Source organism: Trachemys scripta, chromosome 17, assembly GCF_013100865.1.
Source record: "Trachemys scripta elegans isolate TJP31775 chromosome 17, CAS_Tse_1.0, whole genome shotgun sequence".
NCBI classification, from domain to species: Eukaryota; Metazoa; Chordata; order Testudines; family Emydidae; genus Trachemys; species Trachemys scripta.
Window position 1 is genome coordinate 26,563,569 of NC_048314.1, and position 24,822 is coordinate 26,588,390.

A 24,822-nucleotide genomic window follows, 5' to 3' on the forward strand; every position below is an offset into this window, starting at 1 on the left:
GATCAACAAGCAAATCTGGCTGACATTCTGATGCTGGAGAATCAAATCCACAAGGAAGTTTTTAATGTGAAATGGGGTATCTTCACAGCTAAAAGTAAGTCAAGAATTGGGAGTTGGAATGTTAGATCCCCTGCCCAGGTGACCCCCTTTCCCATAGTTGGCTGGAGTTGGGTAAGAAGCAGATGTGGCTACAGGTTTTTTGGCTACATAGAGTCTGTTCGAGCGCCGTGACCTTGGACTGGAGCCAGTATTTTATCTTCGTGCTGAGCTGAGAGCTGAGGCATTGAGTTAACCCGTTCTCTTCTCCCTTCCTCCCCCTTTGGCCTCTCGCAACCTGCAAAGGAATCTTCCACTCCACACTCACACCTTTAACCCTTCCCAAAATGCCTTGCAATGCTTGCAACAGCATTAGCAACATACAATGCTGATCTGCCTCTGCAAGGGACCCCTTCAGGAAGGGGGCCACTGAGTTGTGACAAGATCACAGGTAGACTGACACAAATTATCAGAAAAATGAAAATCTTTGTCCTAAGTATACTTGGACTGACTGAGATGAGGTGGACTGGACCCATCTAATTATCATTGGAAGGCATGGTTGAAGAGAAGATGATAAACATTGGAAAGGTTAAGTTTAGCAAGGAAGCTACTACAGCACTGAAGGAATGGGTACCTGCACACTCAAGAATACTGACCGCTCACCTTATGACAAACCAAGCAAAAGTCACACTTGTTCAGTGTTATGCACCTAATGAATGATTGCAATGAACAAGGCAAAGATTGTTTCTATGAAAGGTTGCAGAGTGTCCTTGGCAAGATCAATAAATATGATATTGTTATCTCTATGGGAGATATAAATACACAGGTTGGCGATGATAATATTGGATAATACTGGATCTGAGCACATGATGGGCAGAAATGGCATATTAGAACAGACTGACAATGGAAAATGTTTTTATAATTCTGTGTCCGATGCAATCTATGCATTTTCACACAAGGAAAGACAAACTGACGTGGAGATGAAATGGTGGCTTCACCCAGAAACAGCTTGATCATGTTGCCTTTAGTAGGTGCTAGAGAAGATCACAGTTTAACACCAGGCTGTATAGGAGTGCTAGTATTATAAGTGACCACCATCTTCTTATTGGGACAATCAAAATAAAACAAACAAAAAAATAACAACACTTAAGGCAGAAGGTATGTGTGATACTAGAAAGTTAGTAGATCCAACAGTGAAGGCACATTTCAAGATGCAATTTAGCAATAGATTTGAAGAGTTAAAGACACAGATGGATGACAGAAAAACAATGGAAGTTTTTCAAAGAAGCAAGTGAGGATGCATCCAGGACTACCATGTGGGATGAGACTATCTAAGAAAGAAGAATGGCTCCAACCAAATACATGGAAGCTAGTAGAATAGAGGAAAGAATTAAAGAAGAGAAAGCAACAAGAATGAGACAGCAGTAAAAGAACTATTCTGCAACAAGAATATGCAGACAGAGACAAGGAAGTTAAAAGATTAGCCAGAAGAGATCATAGAGAATGGATGAAAAATAAAGCAAGAGACACTGCGGAGGCACACAGGAGAGAGGATTAGAAAAAGTTTTCTCTAGTATTTAAACAACTGACATCACAATGCTCTAACCTTTGTAGAATTGTGTAGAAAAGCTCAAGACTGTACGATTTCAACCATAAAGGATGGACAGAGTGCCCGTTAGATGGTATATTTCCAGACTGTGCTAAACCAGCCAGAACCATTAACACATACTGAGAAATGTGAAGACATAGCGGTCTTATCTATATCACTACAAGTAATCGCCTTGGAGGAAGGAACTAAGGCTATAAACCAGCTGAAGAGTGTTAAAGCACCAGGCTATGATAAAACAAATGCTGAAATGTTAAACACTGGGGAGGAAGTGATGGTGAATTACATGTGCAGGCAGTTGAAGAGTGATCTGGACAAGGGACACCCGTCCAAAGATTGGAGAAGAGGTGTTATCTCCAAAATCCCTGAAAAGGTAGAACAGCTTATTTGTGATAAGTAGAGAAGGGTGATACTCCTAGCTGTACCTGGGAAAGTGTTTTGTATTATCACTTTGAATGGGATGAAAACTGCTATTGATAAAGTACTCAGGGAAGAACAGGCTGGATTTCAATCTGGTAGGTCATGTTCGGAACAGATTTTCACCTTGAGAAGACTCATTGAGAAAGTTGCATCACATGGGTCAGCAGTCTGAGGACTCAGTGATTCACAGATGCCAAGGGCAGAAGGGACCATTGTGATCATCTAGTCTGACTTCTTACCTGTATAACACAGGCCATAGAACTTACATTTTAGAAAAACATCCAATCTTGAATTAAAAATCATGAGTGATGGAGAATCCACCAGGATCTTTGTGATCAGACGGAGACTGCTACAGTGGTTTGGCCATACCATCAGTATGGCATAAGCACCAGGTATGTCTTAAATTGCATTCTTCCTGGGGAGAAAAGAAGGCATGGAGGACAATGAATGACTCATTGCAGGATGACTGAAAATGATGTTGCCATCATGGAGACTAGATATTATTGAGTCAAATATCTTGCTCTGGACAGACAGCAGTGGGGAAAATGGGTTGCCTCATGCGCCACTAGGCTCAGGAGATTCCACAGCTAAAAGCTAAGAATAGTCCCACTAGTATAAAAGTGCTTATACCAGTCTAGCTTATTCCAGTGTGGGAAGGGGATTAAGGTATACCCACAAAAGGCACCTTTATACCAATATAACTGCATCCACATTAAGAGTTGTTCCAGTATAACCGTTCCAGTTAAAAACAGCCCCCCTACCCGAAATAGCAATACTGTTGCTATGCAAAGCCCAGCTCCAAGATGGAGTTTTGGATGCATTGGAAAGAACTGACAGATATGGTCACATGCCTATAGAGGAGAGGTAGATGATAGGAGACATTTCTACTTGGTCACCCCATTGATTCACTATATTCTTTTTGAAGCACTTCCAAACAGTTCGGGCCAGATTCTCCATTTCCCTGCATCTCGTGTCATCATTTTACACTAGTGAAAATTGCTCCCATTCTAACTTATGCCAACTTTACACAGATGTAACCAACGAACACGGTGCCAGGCCTCAGTGAACCATGCCCTCCTCTATGTCTATCCCTTTAAAGAAATGTTACGCACTGAATTGTCTGAATAACATTCACGGTCGTGAAAACTGCTGTACTGACAGTGCCACAGATCAAGGACAGCATGGGCAGCATAAGGACCATCTTCATCCCCACTGTCCCACTCATGTGTCTCAAATGTGATCCACAGTGACCACTTCTGGGAGCAGGAGGGTACTTTATTCCCCACACCTCTATTCATCTGTGGCCTCTCTTCTAAACCTCTCAACAAGAGGTTCAATTAGGGCCAGTTGCCAAGATGGTTTCGTACTAGTACAGTAGAACCTCAGCGTTACGGACATCAGAGTTATGAACTGACCGGTCAACCACACACCTCATTTGGAACTGGAAGTATGCAACCAGGCAGCAGCAGAGACAAAAAAACCAAAAGCCAAATACAGTGCAGTTCTGTACTAAATGTAAACTACTAAAAAAATAAAGGGAAAGTAGCATTCTTCTTCTGCACAGTAAAGTTTCAAAGCTGTATTAAATCAATGTTCAATTCTAAACTTTCAAAGAACAACCATAATGTTTTGTTCAGAGTTACGAACGTTTTAGAGTTATGAACAACCTCCATTCCCAAGGGTTCATAGCTCTGAGGTTCTATTGTACTGGATGGAGACCATTTATTCATTTCACACAAGCCAATGGGAAGCACTCACACAGACTTTAGTCACTGATGACCTGGGCTAGATTTGAATCTGGGACCTAGAAGTTCTAGACCGTCTTTTACCTTCTTTAGTGATCCCCTGGTTTTCAGCAGGATGAAAATGATGTAGAGTGGAATGCAGATCATGGAAGAGAGAGCCACCAACCAGCCCAGAGCGTAGCCCCACGGAGGGTACACGTACCAGTTGTTGTATTTGAGGGGGGTGTACTTGATCAGTGAAAATAGGAAGGTCGCCTGAGCAATGAAGAACATAAAAGTCAGAATAGCAGGTGGGTACATGGTGAGTCAGAAACAGGTGGTGAGAGACAGTTCCTGACAAGGGATGTATAAGCAGTAGAAGATTTGTGATCTCCTTATCTAGTTATATTCTTGTTCCTAACAGTTTGGGAGTTGGAAATAGTGTCATGGGTATGTACACTGCTGTTACTTACCAGCCTTAACTGAGTTTTGAAAGTTTTTTTGGTTTTGGAATTTTCCCTCCCCCCTGTGCTGTTTTCCATTCACCAACCCCTCCCCTCCCCTGAACCTTTGGGATGTGAGTCTCAGTGCTCTTCTACCTCCTATTTCCCACCTTTCCAACCCCTACCCAAATCCTTACCTTGCCTTGCCCTCTCCAACATGGATCCTCTAAACCTCCAGGAAATTCCCTCTCTCTCCAATGTATGTGTAGGAGGAAGGTCCTTATTTGTAAGCTCTCTGTAGTCAGGGTGCAGAAACTCTGGAGCAGCCAATCAGGGGCTGCAGTTTGGGCACCTTCTCTGGTGACTCCTGGCTTAGTCATGCCTCTGACAGGACTGACTTTTGAGCTCCGAGAATAGCCCTGGGGCACCCAAGGTCTTCTCTGAAAATACTCGTTGAAAGATGATCTCTCAGCCAGCACCCAGCCCTATAGAGCACTCAAACCAGTGAGCTCTCAGCAACTCATGCATGACCAAGCAGCAGCTCTGAAAACTCCCTGATTGTTTTCAACTCCCACTGGAACCCTCAGGTGGCAGCTCCAAAAGCTATTTGTGCCTATCCAAGCTGTAGAAGATTTTGCCCATAGTTGCCTGATCCTGATCCCATTGAGGTCAATGGCAAACAAATGTCATGACGTTCATGGGAGCAGGGTTAGGCCCATACCATCTGCTGAAATTAATGGAAACAGAACTGGGCACGATACAAAAATAGTTAATATCTTTCCTTAATTATAAACTGTTTTCTTCAAACATAGTCCGTGGGTGCATTTTCAAGGTGATTTGACTTTATGGAAAGCAAGGTGCAGGAACAAGATGTTTTTGAACTAGCGGGAGTCATAGAAATGTAGACAGAAGAGAACATTTCAGAACAAGATAATTCTTTAATGGGCTGAAATTCAAAAATGATTTGATCAGTTCCCTTCGGGCTTTGCAGATACATTCTCCTTTGCCTGCACAATAAATAAGCCAATTTTCAGGCTAAATGAAATTTCCAGACCTAAGACAAGGCTTTACAATGGAAATTGATTCCAGCTTCAACTACAGAGAAGCTACTGCTCCTCCACAGCAATTCTATGAAACAATAGTGCCCCCTCGAATTCTCCTCTTCACTCAGATTCTAGGGTCCCTGTACAAACATGCCTCACCATAGTTTGTACCTACCAGGCAAACACCAGGGGTGACAACCTGCCAGCACATCTTAATCAGCGGCCACGGCCGATAACCAATCATGTCCTCAATGTTGTCATAGAAACGGTCCGCACCTTGACCACCAGAGGAAAGGACAGAGAAAGACAGAGGTAAGGGGGGGTGAGAATTTTTGTTCTTCAGAAATTACTCATGCCAAGTCCAGGTTTAGTTATGCTTTACTAAAATGAAAGCTTTAATTCCATACAGCAGGGATGTATTTGGTCCTCCAGGTGTTCAGAATTTCTGGAATTCAGGCCACTTATTTAGATGCCTAAATATGGAAATAGGTGCAGGGGCGTTATTTGCTATGGGGCAAGAGGGGCAGTTGTCCCTTGCTAGACCTTGGTTTTCACCCTCACTCATGCTCCATTAGGTCTTCCACTTTTTGCCGTCCCCTTCTCTGCTCCCTCCCCCACTTAGGATGTGGTCATCAGGAAAGCAAATTTTGCCCACCTGAATTTTTCTGAAATGACCCCTATGGCCAGGTGTCTCACTTTAGGCACCCACTCTTAACAATTTGGGCCTAAAAGAACTCCCTAACCTAGCTGATCCCCTCCCCCTCAGAATAAACCTGTGGATATACACAGGCTTTGTAATGTGCCCCGTAGGTCAACAAGAAACAGTTCTGTTAGATTAACTGTGTGGCTGTGGGTGATGGGGCTCTCTGAAGAATATTCTGCCCTAGTAACCAGATGGATACATCTGGGGCTTTCGGCTTAATTGTCCTAGCTGGTTTCTAGGGCTGGTCCAATATTTTCCCTCAAAATGTTTTTTAAGGCAAATTGGGTTTTTGACAAAGCAAAATTTTCCATGAAGTGTCAACTTTCCATAGAAAATTTTGACATTTTTTGTTTAAAATCTGAAAACTTGGAAATCAACACTTTTTGCTGAAATCAAAAAAAATTTCAATTTGCAAAGGTTGACATGGTGCTTAATGGGAGTTGAAGTGGATGGCTCATGCCCTCATTGTCTGTGGCTGGGTTCCCCAGCTGTATTACATCTTCCATGGTGCACCACGTCCATGTGATTCCCATGATGCACTGCAGTGGCTCAGTAAAGAGGGGAGATTGGGGCATATCTAGGGATAGACAGTCTGGCCATGGGGCAGCATTTCTTGAATTTCTGACTTTGGCCAAAAATATTCAGTGTGGTAGGTTTCTTTTTTCTCCTGAAAAGTTGAAATTTTCCATAAGGGGGGAAAAGCTTTTTTTGGACCAGCTTTACTGATATCACTTTCCAGGTTCAAACAGGACCATGGAATAGTCTGTGTGACATTGCACAATCTTTCCACAGGAACACATTGTGATGTTAAATACAGCCTGGGCAAATTCATCCCTGGTGTAAATCTGCTGAAGTCAACAGAGTATCACAAACATAACATAAGAACAGCCATACTGGGTCAGACCAAAGCTCCATCTAGTCCAGTATCCTGTCTTCTGACAGTGGCCAATGCCATGTGACCCAGAGGGAACAAACAGAACAGGTAATCATCAAGTGGATCCATCCCACCACCCATTCCCAGCTTCTGGCAAACAGAGGCTAGGGACACTTTCCCTGCACATCTTGGTTAATAGCCACTGATGGACCTATCCTCCATGAATTGATCTAGTTCTTTTTTGAACCCTGTTATAGTCTTGACCTTCACAACATCTTCTGGCAAAGAGTTCCATGTGCTGTGCATTGTGTGAAGAAAAACTTTCATCCTGGATTTCTCTACAGGATCAAGTGGAAGGGAGATCCTGGATGACTGGAGAAAGAGCTCTTTTTTAAAAGCAAATATACCAAACGATAGCAAGGAGAACACAGAAGACACCTCTGCACAGGAATCCATATTCTACTAATTATATTTAGTAGTAGTATCATTAATGTTTCCTTTTCCAAATGTGTTCCAGATAAACACCATTTTCTGTGGTTCCAGTGCGCCCATTGCAAGCAGTGGATGATGTAGTGGAACACGGTGGGACCTGACATGAATGGATTCGAAGTGCCTTTGAACATGAGGTTTGCATGATCTACCTTTCACAAGCTAATGACAAAGTTATCAGGCTGAAGAAGTTATCAGTTCACCCAGTCACCATTGCTTTCTAGCTAAGAAGAAGAAGGAGGCACAGCATGTGTTGCCCTTTCTCCCCAGTACAGATTTGGAAGGATTATATGCATTATGGGAGGGAATGCCCTAAAGATCTCCCCAGAGCAATCTTCGCTGGAAGGAACAGACGTGTCTGCTTTTATCCTGCGCATCCTAAGAGTTGCCATACTGGAACAAAGCAATAGTCCATGAACCCCAATATCTCCTCTGCAAGTGACCAGTGTTGGATGTTTTAGAAGACATAAAAACCCGATTGACAGTTCCCCTAATTTTGCAAACCTATATCCAGAGGGGAAGTTTCTTTCTGAACCTAGCAGGTGATCTGTTTACACCCTGAAGCATCAGGATGCAGAGCCCTTATAATGTTTTCTCTAGCCTATAAGATCCGCAGATGCTGTTCAAGTTGAAATGTGTCTAATCCATTTTTGAAGTTATTAAATTTTGGTTTTCTCAAGACTATCCAGCAATGGTGAGTTCCTCAGGTTAATTATATGGTGCATTAGGGAAAAAAAGATTTCCTTCAATCCATTTTAAATTTGTGGCTGTCTGTCTCCCCTTGTTCTTGTATTACGAGAAAAGATTAAAAGGTTCAATTGGTCTACTCATACAGTAACTACCATCCTCAGTTTGATTGCCCTTCTTTCTCTAATTTGAGATGAACTCACCAAAGCCGAAAGCAGAATTCAACTATACAACCCATTCATAGGGTAGCATAATCATCATTTGCAGTCCTATAGAACCTTTCATTTGAGGATCTCAAAGCACTTTACAAAAGTAGATATTATTGTCCCTATTCTACCGAGGAGCAAGCTGAGGCCCAGAGAGGCCAAATAACTTGTCCAAGATCTGCCCAGCTTAGCAATAGGAAAGCCCAGAATGGAAACCATGGCCCAAATCCTTAGTTGATGCACACTGGCATAGCTCCAGTTGAGGATCTGGCCCAAGTTCTTCAGACTCTCTGTTCTCTGAGCTATCCACTGAACAGCCATGTTGTCTGTTTTATTCTCTCTTTTCTTAATGCAGCCTCAATCACATCTTCAACTAACACCACACACTGAGCAGACATCTTCACTGACATGACCATAGTGATGCCTGGATCTCTTTTCTGAGAGGATGAAGCAAATTCAGAAGCCATCAGTGCAGGTGTGTATTTTAAATTATTCTTCCCAACATGCCTTTCTTTGCACTTGTCTACACTGGAATTCATCAGCCATGGTGTTGGTTCATTTCAAAACTGGCTCAAAAGGTCATTTCAGTTCAGGATGGGAAAGAGGGGAGCGGGGGAGTAGAAGTGTGAGCTATCGGGACTTGGGAGTCTGCAGATTAAATTATAAGCAATCTGCACAATAGGCAGAGACATAGCTCTGAAATGTCACATGCAAATGTTGAACAAGAATAGATCATAGTGGACGGGGAAGCTGCTAAAGTGGATGCTTGCCTCAGATAACCAGTCCCTGTTATTCCAAAGCAGAAGGCAGAGCTGAGGAGAAGACTCCAGGATGGACAAGAAGCTGCTGGGGAAGCTGAACAACATCATGAAGCGTAAGAGGCCCCTCTGTCTGAAAAGATCAGGTTGACACTTAACAACCTTCCATGGAACAGAAACATGGGCTCTAAGGAAAGTGATGAAGAACGAAGCAGAGAGATGGTGCGTGGTGCATGTGTGAGGGGGAAGAAACCAAGGGACAGTTTACTGACCATGAAAATGCCATAGTCATAGGCAAGAGTGAGCTGTGTCATGAGGTGGGAGAACTGGAAACCAGCACAAGGCACGGGGAAAGAGAATTCATCGAAGGTGAACAAATGGAAAGACCCTGGCAGTCTCCAATGCAAACCTTATGTGGTAATATTTAGACCAGGATAAAGTCCCCAGAGGCCTTCACCATGCCTGAAATAGAGGGAGACTGATGAGGAGGCATTAAAGACATGAGTTTGCAAAGCATAACCAGAGAGAAGCTGAAATATGTCAGTCTGGCAAAGAGGCAGCAGAGCCCTCTAAGCAACCCACCCATTGGATGGCAGGGAAAGCACAAGTACCAGTTCAGCAGGCTGAAGCTGCAGAAGGGAAAGGAAAGCAGAAGGGTGAGTGGAGGCATGAGAGGGGAAGGAAAGAGCACCAGCCAGGGATCATGTTATGAAGGAGAAGAGGCGATGGCAAAGATTAGTTGTCCAAGAATCCACGCTGAAGATGGGAGGAGGGCCAAAAAAAAAGTGTAATTCATTCTTATGTGTTAATTACATTGCTGTAGCACCCAATCAGGATCAGGGCCCCATTCTGCTGGGTGTTGCACAAACACACAGGAAGACACCGAGTCCCTGCCCTGCGAGTTTACAATCACAATGGCAGCAGAGCTCCTGAAACACAGCACCCCAGAGAGGCGGGAAGAACTCTCACGCCTCTCGATGGGCTTGGTGCAGCTGGGGCTAGGGCACAGCACAGCCCCCTGTAGCCCCTGAGTCCTAGACCGTGCGAACACAGGGCCTGTTCCTGGCATAAATTCGACAAGTCTGGTGGATTCTCTACTAGACACTAACTACTAATGGTCCCAAGGGGGTGTTGTGGCAGCCAGGGGTCACTGGGGCTATGCTCCCTTCCTCCGGCCTTATCTCCTGCACAGACTACGGGGAGAGGGGTTGGCATAAAGTCACTACAGCAACTACCCCTCCTGAGGTTCTTCTATGCAGGTGGAATCCCCCAGTGGCTGGCTTCACTGCTTGCTAAAGGAGCAGTGTAAGGTATCCCGGGTGCAGTCACAATAGAGAAACAATGGCTTCTCTCTCTCCAAACTCAGTCTGACAGTGCTGCCTCAGCTTCCCTTTGGAAGGTTCTCTCCACAATCATAGGAACTAGAAACCTCTTCTCCTCCCCACCCACCCGTCCAAAAGAGCTTAATTCCTGCAGGAACTGATTATGGGCTTATCTTCATTGCAAAGTTTCACTCAAGTTATAACATGTGTTGCTGCTTAGAGATCAGACATTTCCAGGCCTGGGGTCTAATACTGAGCCGTGCTGAGCACCCACATCCCTCCTTGACTTTAGTGAGAGCTGCAGGCAGTCAGCACCTCTTAGAATCATATCTGACTAGGAGCACAGGATTGCTCAGACCAGATGGATCATTATGTCCGGTATCTGATGGTCAGTGCTAGTGCTCCGGAGAAAGGGATAACCCATGCAGTTAGCCAGAGGAGTAATGCTCTATGAGGGTGGTGAGGGGGATCCCTTGTTCTTCATAAAACTTTATATGCAGGAAGGAGCCCAGAGCTGTTGTAGCTGGACACACATTACAGAAATTAGTGAAAGAGTCCCATAAAGGGAGCTACTCTCCTCCCTCCCTCTTACTAAAAAGGGAACAGATCCTGGGGCCCAATCCCTGTGTGACTCTATATCTCCACCTGGAGAAGGTCTGTTTGAGGGATGCATCATAAAGGTGAAGGTCCCCAGGTGATCTTGTGGAAGAAAACCCAGGCTGTGTTTAAATTCTAGGGGGGAGATTCCATTCATTCTATGGCAATGAGATTTCATTCCCCCTATTGCAGGGCTCCTCAAACACTGCCAGGGCGTGGACCACATTTACAGACAGATGGCCTCCTGAGCATCACACCTCCGCGTTCACAATTGCACAGGCCACATCCCTTCCCAACTGTGATCATATAACACCCTGGTGACAACCTCACCGATTGCTCATGTAGAAAAGAATGACTAGCAATAAAGTCAGGGCACTCTTAGCAGTCTGTAATGGGACATAGCAGCTGGGAATGAAGAAGAAAGCCAGCCCTGTTGGGAGCCACTATCCTGCTGAGTGTTAGCATGCTGCGTATTCATAGAATCATAGATATGTGGGGCAGAAGGGACCTCAAGAGGGCATCGAGTCCAGCCCCTGCACAGAGGCAGGACCAAGTGACCATCCCTGACAGGTGTTTGTCTAACCAGTTCTTAAAAACCTCCAGTGATGGGGATTCCACAACCTCCCTTGGAAGCCTGTTCCAGTGCTTAACTACTATTTATAGTTAGAAAGTTTTTCCTCCTATCTAACCTAAATCTCCCTTATTTTACATTAAGCCAATTACGTCTTGTCCGCCCTTCAGTGGACCTGGAGAACGATTGATCCCCGACTTCTTTAGAACAGCCCTTAAGATATCTGAAGACTGTTCTCAGCCCCCCCACCCCTGCCCCGTCTTATTTTCTTAAGACTAAACATGCCCATGTTTTGTTTTTTTAACATTTCCTCATAGGTCAGGTCAGGACAATACATGTTGTGATTGTAATGGCTTTACTCTAATTTGCATTTGCTGGCTTCATTTCTAAGAGTGTTGAAATGGAGTCAGTAGAAAAAATGGGGGAGTTAGTTAAAAAAAAGTGACTAATGCCAGTTAATGGGTTTTCCCTGCCTATGGGTTGGCAGCACTGATTCTCTGGCTTACACTGCAAAGTATTACAGCAGTGGTGCTAACACAAACACTCATTCCAAGCTTCCCTATTGCCAGGGATTATGATGCCATCCATCACTAGGTAGCTTCCTCCTGCCTGTCAGCAAGGCATTGTTACAAGGATTTGAGATTTCTGGTGCACAGCTTTAGTCCTGTAAACAGAGCAGGCTGAGTCAAACCCACTGATGGCATTTGCCAAAGGGGAAGCACTAATGTAATTTTTTCCCAGCTCTGAAAACTGAGCGTAGAATAAGTTGATAAGTTTTCAGAGCTCTGGATTTGAAGGCTGATGCCCCAATAACATGCTGCAGGGAGCATTCTCCAAACAACAGTGTACACACTGGGATTAACTGTTCCAGAAGAGAGCTCACATACAGTCCTCTCACTGCATCAGAGCTGAGATTGAAACCATGAGGACTGTTTTAGATAACCAGAGCAGATATGAGGTGAAGTGATGCCCTAAGGCAGCATTTTGGGTGGTCCTGCAATGAATCCATGCTCTGGTTTTTGCATTTGTATAAATCTCTCTCACAAGAAACATTCACACACAGAGGGAGCAGGCACAAGCTTTTGGGGTCCAACCTTTCTCCTCTTGAAGTCATTGGGAGTTTTCTATTGATTTCACTGGGCGCTAGATCAGACGTTTAATTTCATTTGTAATTGTGGCCAGACACTATGCAAATGACTTTTATGCATGCTAATTCACAGTGTGTATGTATATGGAATTTCAGGTTAAATAAATTGTCAGGATTAAATTAACAGAAAGACAGAGGGAGATCGCATGACAGGTCAGACATAAAATGGCAGCCAGTGTCACTCCTACGTGGAGAATCCTATTCTGCTCTAAATGAGTGTAGTCTGTGTCAGCCAGAAAGGGCTAGAGGTCCACTGACAGAACAGCACAGTGCGTGGGAGACAGAACCTATGCCTGAATGAGCAGGAAGACGGAATTCACTGCTCTTCCTGGGAAAATCCCTTTCAAAGCAGAGATAAGAATCATTCCTACACTAAGTGTATGGGGACTAAGGAATCCCATGGGTGAACAGATTAAATGGGAAGCACGAGGCATTCCTGCTTTTCCATGGGGCTGACAGGGCTATTCCCATCCCTCCCATGGCAGCCTGGGTCCTTGTGTTCCACTTACCATACACCCAGCCAACACAGATGACTTCAAAAATGGCCAGGAACAGTAGGCACGTACCGCTGGCAGCATAATAATCAAACAGCTGGAAGATGTACATTCCACCCTGTGTCAAGCAGAGAAAGGGGAGACGTGGAGGGCTCAGCAGAAGGGTATGTGCAAGAGAAAATGGAATTTGGACAAATACAAAACAAAGGCTGAGGGACGGGGAACTGCACACAGAGCAAAGGGGCGTAGGAGGAGGGATCTCTCTCTAGGCCTGTCCACACTAGGAAATTATACTAGGTACCACCAGGCACTAAAATGATGGTCAGGCAAGGGGCCAGGATGATGTTTCACAATCATTTCATAGCATGATTTCAGTGTCCACAGAGAACAGGATTTGGGGTTTTTTCAAACGCTGCTACAGATCATTCTCCCTGGCAAGTTTCTCGCACTCTTTCTGAATGTGGTCCTTGGCTATGTTGCGCTTTGGGCATAAGCTGTAAAGTTTAGATCTAGGTGTGAACTACCCTGAAGTTCAGTATGTTTAGATGCCAGGTTTCTAGGTCAAGCCCATCTCTACGTGTTGCAAGAGTCCCAAGAATAGTTGAAAGCCTTATGGAGGCAACAGCCTTTGGCTCTCTGTTGTGCGATGACAATGGACTGAGCATTTATTCTACTCTCAGGAGAGCTATTTGTACAATCTGACTCTCTCTTGTGTTCTCACAACTTGTCTTGACAAGAAAATAGCACCTCCAAGAAAAGAAAAAAGTGGAGTAGTTACATTGGAAAATTATTCAACCCCTTGAATGGCCACTGAGACAGAAGGAAAGCTTTCCTATTAATCCCACCAAACACTGAGGCAGCTTTGTGCAGTGTTTAGATTATCCCGCAGTGATGGGCAATGTGTAAAACCCCAGGAAAGTTAGATAGGTCCTGAAGTCCTGATGCAGTTTTCACCCAGTCCTTACTCAGGCAAAACTCCTATTGCCTTCTGTGGGAATTCTCCCAAGTAAAATCTCAGCAAGGACCTCTGACTTTTCAGAAGACTGCAGGAATGCCATCTGTATCAGATAGCAAGATCCTGCTGTCTCCAGAGTGTGGGGAGCAGCTATCAATGACTTCTTTCCTCTAAATCAGTGGTTCTCAACCAAGGGTACACGGACCTTGGGGATACTCTGAGGTTTTCCAGGGGGTACATCAACTCATCTAGATATTTGCCTAGTTTTACAACAGGCTACATAAAAAGCACTAGTGAAGTCAGTACAAACTAAAATTTCATACAGACAAATGACTTGTCTATACTGCTCTATGTACTATACACTGAAATGTAAGTACAATATTTATATTCCAATTGATTTCTTTTATAATTATATGGTAAAAATAAGAATGTAAGCCATTTTTCAGTAACAGTGTGCTGTGACACTTGTGTATTTTTATGTCTGATTTTGTAAGCAAGTAGTTTTTAAGTGAGGTGAAACTTGGGGGTACACAAGACAAATCGGATTCCTGAAAAGGGTACAGTAGTCTGGAAAAGTTGAAAGCCACTGCTCTAACTTAGTCTAGGACATGCTATCAACAGCCTTCATACCCCCAGTCCTGTTTTCCATGACAGCCAGCCAACTGTGCCTTCCCTTGGAAGGTCTCCACCACGGCAAAGAGTGGCAGCATTCACATCTCACGTGTAGCTCCTCTACTTTTGACCTGAGAGCCATCAGGACTGAAGTTTGGATATAAAGTTCCTTTCAGGTGGCCCTTCCCTGATGCTAGGTTCAGGGGTAGGCAACCTATGGCATGTGTCCCAATGGCAGCAATCGAGCTGATTTTCAGTGGCACTCAGACTGCCCGGGTCTTGGCCACTGGTCTGGGGGGCTCTGCATTTTAATTTAATTTTAAATGAAGCTTCTTAAACATTTTAAAAATCTTATTTACTTTACATACAGCAATAGGTTAGTTATATATTATAGACTTATAGAAAGAGACCTTCTAAAAAGATTAAATTGTATTACTGGCACGCGAAACCTTAAATTAGAGTGAATACATGAAGACTCAACACACCACTTCTGAAAGGTTACTGACCCCTGTGCTAGGTTATCTCTGAGACATACCCCAGAGGAAGGCTCAGCTATACAGTACGACAGCATCTCAACTGGCACTATATAAGAAAGAAGAACTACTGGTTCTGATATGCACCAGCTAATAAACTAAGCTAAAGAGAGAGAGAATAACTAACAGTGTGAAATACAAATTTGCTGCAGATAATACTGCTCCAAACAAGTCCATATCCCTCTCCCCCACCATGTACTTCCCTTCTTACCTCAGTGACTAGCATCAGGCCAAGCAGGTAGCATATGACTGCAATGGCCAGGATCAGGAGCTCCCGGTGCCCTTTCTTCTGGAGAACTTCTGGGTACATGTCGATAATGGCTGTCACCAGGCTCTCAACACAGATGAACTGCAGAAGAATTCATGTCAAGAAACCAAGGACCTAATGTCTCTCTTTCCCTACCTATTCTTTTTCCCACTTCCATTCTTCCACTCAGGTAGTCTCTCTCCTTTTTCCTACACCTAAAGCATGAACGGCTTGGAAACAGGGAGGTATAGCTGCGTCTGAGTCCCAAAGGAAGTGGAGTTACTACTGGTGCAACATCAGGAATTGAGCGTCCCAGAGGAGTGACTGGAACCACATCTGGAATTGAGTGAGATTATCTCAAGCCTTCCACCTGGAGTAGGGAGGATGTTCAGGTACAACAGAAATGACACACGGAACATGGAGGCACTAAGGGAATTGCACCTCACCACAAAGAATTATCAAGGAATAAATTGTGTGTCATAAGGAACCACTGTGGTATAAAAGAAGTTACTGCCAGGAAGCAGCTACTCTGGAGCCAGGAGACGGTGAGGGTACTGCAGGTCACAAGTCACACCTGGAATCAAGAACACTCATAGTACAGTGGGAGCTGCCATCAAACTACAGTTACAGATGGGGCTTGTCACAATACAAAGGGAGTCCTAGTGAACTTAGAGGAGATTGACACAAAATGTGTAGTAAAGTGCCTGGTTCATGAGGGATGACTGGTAGCCACTAAGGGCAGACTTGGTGGGAAGGACAAAGAGGCGTGGCTACTGGTTGTCACTGGATTGTCAGAGACTTATGCTGGAAGGTACAGGTGCTGCATATACATTTGCAGAACTGTTAAGGAGTAACACCTAACACCAGCTGACTGCTGGGATGTACTGGCCAGCTCTAAGTATTATCATTCTGAAGTAGTAACATGGATGTGTGACAGGTGTTCCAGGTGGCTGAGAGACACACCACCATTTCCCACCCATTAGTTATGATCTACATGAGGCTCTCAAACATGTGACAGACACCTTGGAGTTAGAGAGAAAGAGGAGGGTTATTTACTGTACCTGGCTGTCCAGTCCCAGGAAGATCAGCATAAGGAAGAATAGGCAGGACCAGAGCTGAGACACAGGCATCATCGTTACAGCCTTTGGATACGCAATGAATGCTAGGCCCGGACCTGCCAATCAGATAGCTGAGTAAGGATGAGGTTTCCCCAACAACACAACCCAGCAACACAGAGACCAGTTTGATGTGCTGTTTAAAAAACTTAGCCTGCCAAAACCTCACTTCCCCAGAACGTATCGTGGAATCGTCACTGACACACGGGATAATAATTGCTGACATGGGCTGAGTGGCTGGTTTTGGAAAGAAGAATCAGGGATTTCAAAACAACAGGGAATGCAGCTCTGCTTCTGGACAGTGGCACTAAGTGCATCAGGATAGCAGAGAATAAAGCAGTGGTTCTGGATGACAGGGCCTCTGAGTCCGCAGAATAGGCAGAGGCTGTTCTGGGCAACTGGACTGGGGACACTAGCAATTACAGAGGATGTACCTTGGTTCAAGGTAGCAGCACTGCTAACCTCATGGGTTGGCTTCATATTCAAAGGTGTCAATTCCTAAAAAGTCCACCCATGTTTTAAGTTTTCCTTTTGGGCCTGCCACATTTAGAAAGCACCTACCTGACTCGGCCACTTCTGAAATGGGCACGCCCTGTTCTTGTGCCATGAAGCCCAGCACAGAGAAGATAGCAAAACCGGCCAGAAAGCTGGTGGCACTATTCAGGAAACATAGCATGAAGCAGTCCCTGTTGGGGCAGAACCAAAGGGAGAGATGGCATTGTTTTCCTCTGCAAATTTACCACTTTGGGCAATTGCTTTTGTGCTCAGCTTTCTGAATGGGACATGAATCCATGCACTTGCTTACACTAACACAAGCCTGAGACTCCTCCAGAAGCCAGCAGCCCAAAACAGAACTCGGCTGCCTACAGCCTTGACCCATGGCACTACAAGAACTACATGATTATACTTAGCAATAAAAATAACGGAAGGCTGCAGCCATATATTGTAAGCAGGATGCCCCAGTGAAGTCACTGGGGACTTGGCACAACAAGGGGCAGCAGGAATCACGATATAAGGGTAGAACAATGGAACAAATATTGAGAGAAAAAGGATCCTTAAATAACAAGGGACCTGATCCAAAGCCCTCTGAAACCAATAGAAAGACTCCCATTGACTTGAACGGGCTGNCAGTATTTTGTCGGTCTCTTAGGGGAGGGAAGTCCAACCTGATCTAGATAGCAGCCAATTAAGGCCTGATCCTGTGGGGTGCTGAACCCCTGCTTTTCCCATCACCACTTTGTTGGAGTCTCTCCACACCTCACAGTATCAGGCTGTATTCACTCGCCTGGGTGTCTGCAAGCCTGGAAATGTCTGGCTTCAGGTAGAACATGATCCCCTCAGCAGCACCAGGCAGGGTGACCCCTCGAATCAGCAAGACAAAAAGCATCAAGTAGGGAAATGTGGCAGTGAAGTAAACAACCTGGAAGCAGAGAGAAGGATAAAAAGGGGATGTTGTCACCTTATAGATTATACATCCAAAGCAAATCCCCTAACTCTATTATTAACAACACCTGAGTCTTTAAATCCCCAAAGCCTCTGCTTTCACTGAATTCTAATTAAAGGTCATGAAAATATTTCTATTCATGGCCAAGATTTACAAAAGTGAGCAGTGAATTTGAGGGGGACAAGGCAGCAATTTTCAAAGAGTGATTGTTCACCACACTGAAAAATGTAGCCTCCTTAAGGCATCTCAACTTTAATCGGAGAGCCTCCAAAATCTTGACGTATTTTTGAAAGCCTTGACCACAGTTTTTGTAAAGCCCTCCTGTCCTCTCTTTTGTGTGGGAAATGAAATGCATTGGTTTAGGGAACGGTTTAGGCAGAATGAATCATTTGTCAAGCCCCTTGTTCTGCTTATGGAATTGAATATCAGTGAGCGAGCTGCAATTTCCCTAAATGTATTCATTATTCAGATTCATTCAAATAATATCCTTTTGAATTTTTGTTCACACTATGGATTGATCGCAAATATTCAAACATCAAACTTTGTTATTTGACTGTTATTGGTCAAATAAGTGAGATCGTGCTGTTTCTGTTCCCTGACTGTAGGAGCACATAAGCACTACTGGCACTGAAATCTGTCTCTGAAATTCACTTTTTTGTGAACATTTATGCTAGTAAACCAGATTTATTCAAAGTATGAGGAAAGTAAACACAAAAGGAACACAAATGTGGCCAAAGTGAACTGGTTTTAAAAACCACTCATTCAGACTTTTCATATGAATTATTCTCCCAGCTCTAGTATCTGGTAACGGGCCTTTAAGTATTGACTATTAAAAATTAACTTTCAGTCAAGAGTTGACTTTCTGTTGACAACAAAGTTCTGTAGATGATCTCTGAAAATAATCTTACACCACTGCAAATATTAAACCAAAGTATGTTCTTCTTAAGAGATACTGTGAACTCTCTACTGCTTGTTCACAATATGTCAAAGCACAACTTTTTCTGGCGGTAAGAAACAGAGCACAACAGTTAAATTACTTGACAGCATCTCATCAGATTAGTAGATTGTAAAGCAGAAAAGACCATTATGATCATCTAATCTGACCTCATGGGTAGCACAGGCCATAGAATTTCACACAGCAATTTCTGCGTTAAGCCCATAACTTCTGACTGAGCTAGAACATCTATTGTAGAAAAACATGTAGGCTTGATTTAAAGACTTGGAATGATGAAGAATCCACCACATTCCTAGGTAAATTGCTCCTATGGTTAATTACTCTCACTGTTAAACATTTGCACCTTATTTCTAGTCTGAACTGGTCAAACTTCAGCCGCCAACCATGGGATCTTGTTATGACTTTGCTAGATTAAGGAGCCATCTACTGTCAGAAATATTCTGCCCATGTAAATACATTCTCTTTGTTAAGATAAATAGATTGAGATTTTTTTAGTCTCTCACTGTCAGTAGATATGGTTGGAAAAATTTTGATCATACTATTTTTGCCGATCAAAATATGTGGATTTGTCAAAACCAAAACTTTTCATGGGAAAGGATCAGTTTCCACAAATCGGTACTCAAAATGTTTTGTATATAAAGTTTTAAAATTGCCAGCATGACAAATTCTGGCTTACCAGTTCAAAACAATTTTAGGTTTAGAAAACTAAAATAATGGAAGTAAAAAAAAAAAAAAAAGTTAAAAACTTGTAATAGAAATGAAACATTGCAAAATTATTGAAACTAGACACTTCAATTGACCCAAATTGATTTTTTTTTTATTTTCAGTTTCTAAAATTTTTTAATATTTTGACCTTTTGTCCTGATTCAGGATGGGTAAAATTTTTTGAAATCTCAAAAGTTTCCACAGGACAGGAAAACCATTTCCAGGTCGGCTTTAACTGCAAGACAGATTTTCCAGGCATCCGATCATTCTTGTAGCTCTTCTAAATCCTTTCCAATTTTTCAACATCATTTTAAAGTATCTTTTTAAATCCGCATGTTTACACTTCAGTATTTGATTGTTTTCTGAAGTGCAAAGAGAGAAGAGTGGGGAGGAGACATGGATTTTAATTGAGTCCCCTGTGTCTCCACACATATGCAGCAAGCAGGAGAGAGCAACTCCGTACATTTCCATTAAAGGCAAAGAGTCTTGCAGGCTCCACACATTCCCATCTGAGAGTTGAGCCAAGGAGCACAATAGTAAAAAGGTTGTAAATATGGGAGATGAAGACAGCCCTGTGGACTCAGCAGGTCATTGACGCAGAACTAAAGAGATGTGTCTATTGTGAAGGATGCGTCCCAATACCTGTACCAGGAAAAGGTGAGAGTGATGGGAGCTTCATGGATGGAGAGAGAGCAAATAGTGGGAAACATCTTTTATGGAAGAAGGGGATTGAAGAAATTGGCCACTCACCCCTCAGCAATTGTCACAGGTCCTCTAGAAATGTGCAAGACCAACCCTGAGTAGTATAACCCCCCTCACCGCTGCTCAGGGGGTTATACTCCAGCCCTGCACCATTGAAGCCTGAGTGGCTTCTTTAAGCCTCCCATGTGAAATATGTTTTGCTCATCCAATCCAGGAATAGAAACAATAACATGTGACTTATGCAATCACAACCAGCCAGCCCAGCTCAAATTGTCAGGATCGAGTGTGGAATGCTCACAGCAGTGCCCTATTTGTGAGCAATCCATTGAGTTAAAGAAAAAAGACAGAAAATCCCCAAACTGAGCAATTACAAATAATGAGAAAGTGGGAGGTAACCGTGATAAACCCCCAAGGAGATTATTTCTAGTGGGATAGTCACTCTGCTCTGGTGTTTAATTATTATTGGTGATTGGAGATTTGACACTAAAAGAGGCTAATGTTGCAAAAGCCACCAGACCACTTGGGGACTGTGCATCAGCAGCAACTGGATGATTGTGTGTTGCTAATGGTGAAGCAGCGTCTTTCACAAGGTTTCCCCATTACAGTGGACCATCCTGGGCTAGGACTTCACCATTTCTTCTAAGATCTTTCTCTTGTCTCCCCTCTGATTGACTGACTTTCTTTGCTCGTCTCATAATGGACTAAATTCAGACCCACCATAAGCAGCTGCGACTTCAATGCAGTTGCACCCACCCGTGCCAATCCGAGTATGGCCCTATGTCTTGTGTGTTCCCTGCCTCCTTTCTTCTCTCTCTGTATCCTGGAGAAGGCTAGGAAGGGGGAAAGAGATATAATGGCAGCTAGGAGGAGGTTTAGGGACTAAGGGGACAGAGTTTGCTCTTACTTTGCCTGTGGACTTGACTCCTTTCCAGATGCAGAAGTAGCAGATGACCCAGGCGAGCAGGAGGCAGAGAGCCAGCTCCCAGCGCACAGTGCCCAGACTGTGAATACCGTCTGTGAGCCCCAGGGCTCGCTTCCTGCCAGTGCAGGAGGAGAGAGAAAGGTTAACATCCCAGACTTGACTCTTCCAGCAGCCCCCCGCCCAGAGTTTTNGGGGCTGTTTCACTGCAATGTAGATTCCTGAGCTCGGGCTGGAGCCCAGAATCAGGGACCCTCCCACCCGGCAGGGTTCTAGAACCCAGGCTCCAGCCCAAGCCTGGACGTCTACACAACAATGAAGCAGCCCCGCAAGACCGAGTCGCCTGGCACAGGCCAGCCGTGAGTGTCTAGTTGCTGTGTAGACATACCCAGACAGGCTAAGTGGGATAATGGATACTGATCACCTTTGCAAAGCACTTTGAAAGTGATGGATGAAAACATGCTATTGTGATTGAGCCCTTGATTCCCACTTGCTTCCCGTGACTTCCCTAGATTGGGAGGGGGCACGGTTGTGAGTGCGAGTCCTTAGAATTACAACTCCCATATTGTTCACGCCCCCTGAGGGCCAGTGCTGGATGATTCCCTACAGTGTATTCTGCAGCATTTCTCCTTTCAGGACTCCTCTCGGGTGCTACGTCTGTTTGCCCTCTGGATAGTTTCACGGGGTGCATTAGGTACCCAGCAGTAAAGAATCACAGAAAAAGTTGCTTTCCTCGAACACTGAACAAGGAACTCAATTAGAATAAGGGGGAAAGCTACATTGTCTCTTCCTGCTTCACCGCAGAGCATCTTTGCAGAATCTCTTCCAGCCCTCTCCCACCTGGCCTCCTACTCTAGATAGATCATCACACTTGGTGTGTGTACATGCGTGCCCGCTGGGTGTCTGTCAGGGCGGCCCTGCCAACGTGTGTTCAGGCCCTGTGTATCCACAACCTGCGGGTGCTGAGTGCATCTGCCATGTCAGAAAGAATGTGCCCGTGTGCGTATGTGCATGTGTTCTCGGTAAGGGTCTATGTCTGACCTCTGGGGCTGTGTGGTGCATGGGGTGAGGCAGCGTGTGTCTTGGGAGTGCCCATGTGCCCATGGCTTTCTGTCAGTCAGTGTGCCTAGTCAGCATGCAAGTTTCATGTGCAGTGAGTGTGCTCATGTGCCCCATGATGTGCGATGTGCCATAGGTCTGGGCTCCGAGATGTGGCACTTGCACATCTTTTTTGTCCTTACAGAGACTCCATTTGGAGTATTCACACTGCTGTGACCGCTTGAGGAGAGAAGAGTGTGAAACCGGGGTACGTACTCCCAGAACTCAGTAACTGGGGAGGTGGCATTAGCAGGCGCTGTCCAGTTCTCCACGTTAGAGTGATTCAGAAAGTCCACGCAGCGATCTACAAAGGAGGAAGCAAGTCAGTGAGCCTGGAGAATTCTCATGTTTCTCAGCCTTTGTGCTCCCTCCCGCCTCCTCCCTGTTCACTGCAGCTGCACAAACACACTTCACGCTGCCCTGTAAAACATCACTCTCCCCCGACCCCTGCCAGAATCCTAGTCCAGGAACAGCCAGAGGGATGGGGGAAGTGGAGGCTCCCTACTGAATAGAACCCAGATGGCTATGGAATGCAGGGTACTGTGGGGCAGCAACTACGGTTACCCAGGCTGGGAAGTCACTTAATGTTAAGAGATCGCTCAGAGAGGAATTTCCCTGGCTTTCCCCACAAATAAAGCTCTGCTTCTGGAGCTGGAGGAGTTGGATCCCCCTTTGGGGAAGGCAGTGACCCCTGTCAGGGGTATGGCCAGGGAAGGACTGTGAGTCGACTGACCGTGGAGAGGGGAACTTTCATAGATCCACAGATTCCACGGCCAGGAGAGACCACTGCGACCAGCCAGTCTGGCCTCCTGGATGACACAGGCCATAGACCTTCCCCAAAATAATCCCCAGAGTAAATCTTTCAGAAAAAACATCCAACCTTGATTTGAGGCATAAGATTTTTGCCAGGAAAGCTTCTTTTACTCAGGGAATGAGGGCGGGGGGGGAGGGGTGGAGCTGGCATAAGCTATACTGGAAAAAGCACAATTTTGCCAGTATAAGCTGCAACCACATGAGATGTGCTTTACCTGTACAGTACATGGTGCAGCTATCTCGACAGTGCACTCCTAGCAGAGACCTGGCCTGAGAAAGCCAAGGACTCAAACAGTTCTCTGCTGTGACAGAGGCTGGCCCAGATGCTTGACGGTCTGAGGTGTAGTGAGTGGGTTGTGCTGTACCCTGTTACACTAGGTAAGGGCAGTGCCAGCTCCAGTGAAAAGCTCCTTCCATGGCTTAGAGTGGGGTGAGGACTCCAGACTAAAGCTGGTCTGAAAATGGGCTTTTTTTTGCTGCTGAAAATTTTGAATTTCCTGTGAAAAATCGAAAACCAAAACATTTTGATTCAGAAATGCTGCCATAGAGTTGTAGTTTGGATGTCGCATGCTCCCGCTATGAGCTGAGTTCCCTGGTCAGACTACCTAACCCATGATGCACCATGGTCTCTCCTCATGGTGTCAGGAGGCTGTTGCATCCTGCCATGGTGCATCATGGGAGAAGTAGTCTAGCTGGGGAGCCCAGCCCATAAAGAAGAATGGGCACATGAGCAAGGCTGGATTTCCCATTGGGCACAGTAGGCATGACTACGGGTGCCTAAAAATTCAATTTTTGTCACTCCCAGGCAGGGGTGGGGCCAGAGTCGGCTGAGTGAGAGACAGCCCCATGCAGCCCTGCTGGATCGCTCCTCGCTCAGCTAGCAGACACAGTCACCTCCCAGTGGGGCTGGTGAGTGCAGTCAGGGGGAAGAGCAGGTCTCTGGGGGCGTTGTGGAGAGGCTTTGGGTGGTGGGGGGTTGTGGAGGGCGCTGGGCAGTGGGGGGGCGGGTGGGAGATATGTGTGTGTTGGGACAGTGCGGGGTCTGTGGGTGGAGGGGGTTGGGTGGCGGGATGCCTAAAAGTTAAAAGTGGCAGTACCCCCACTGCCCGCAATGGTAAGGAGCTCCGAGCCACTGTGAGGGTACCCCACAGTTCCCGTCTGCCGCCAGGCAGCGGGGATCCCTGGTGCTCCCGGCCAGAGGCGGATAAGGGGTTTGTGGGGCTCTGGGCCAGAGCAAGTGGGGGACACTCCCCACCCCTTACACCTGCAGTCCCTCTCATCCCCACCCTGCACTCCTGCTGGGGAAATGGGGTCAGAGCAAGGGGGCTTGCCCCGCCTCCTGCCCCGGCCCGCACTCCTTCTGGGCAGAGGGGTCAGGGTGCGGGGGGCTTCTCTCGCTCCCCATCAAGAGCGCCGAGTGGGTGGGGGCAGTGGGGCAAGCCCCTGTGCCCTGACCCTGCTCCTGGGCAGGAGCGCCAGGGCGGGCAGTGGAACAGGTAAGGGCACCGGAGTGCCCATTTTTCCAGGGTCCCCAGTTGACCAGGACCCCTGGGCATGGGCCCTGTTGGCCCAGTGGCTAATCTGCCACAGCTCCCAGCTGCTGC

The 24,822-nt window shown here is 45.4% G+C and overlaps 1 protein-coding gene and 1 long non-coding RNA gene across 2 annotated transcripts in view; one reads left to right on the forward strand and one right to left on the reverse strand.

The window, feature by feature from the left end:
* Nucleotides 1-6,869, forward strand: LOC117867135. The gene is made up of 3 exons (XR_004643316.1): nucleotides 1-94; nucleotides 5,451-5,584; nucleotides 6,768-6,869. It is a non-coding gene; the product is annotated as an uncharacterized LOC117867135 (long non-coding RNA).
* LOC117867134 (sodium- and chloride-dependent betaine transporter-like) overlaps nucleotides 3,801-24,822 on the reverse strand; it is a 25,772-nt gene continuing 4,750 nt past the window's right edge. Inside the window, 10 exon segments of the mRNA XM_034751908.1 lie at nucleotides 3,801-4,062; nucleotides 5,448-5,548; nucleotides 13,136-13,238; nucleotides 15,432-15,569; nucleotides 16,529-16,641; nucleotides 17,144-17,324; nucleotides 17,426-17,466; nucleotides 17,864-18,002; nucleotides 21,293-21,425; nucleotides 22,622-22,709. Of these exon segments, the coding sequence (XP_034607799.1) occupies nucleotides 3,832-4,062; nucleotides 5,448-5,548; nucleotides 13,136-13,238; nucleotides 15,432-15,569; nucleotides 16,529-16,641; nucleotides 17,144-17,324; nucleotides 17,426-17,466; nucleotides 17,864-18,002; nucleotides 21,293-21,425; nucleotides 22,622-22,709 (1,268 nt within the window). The 3' untranslated portion in view covers nucleotides 3,801-3,831.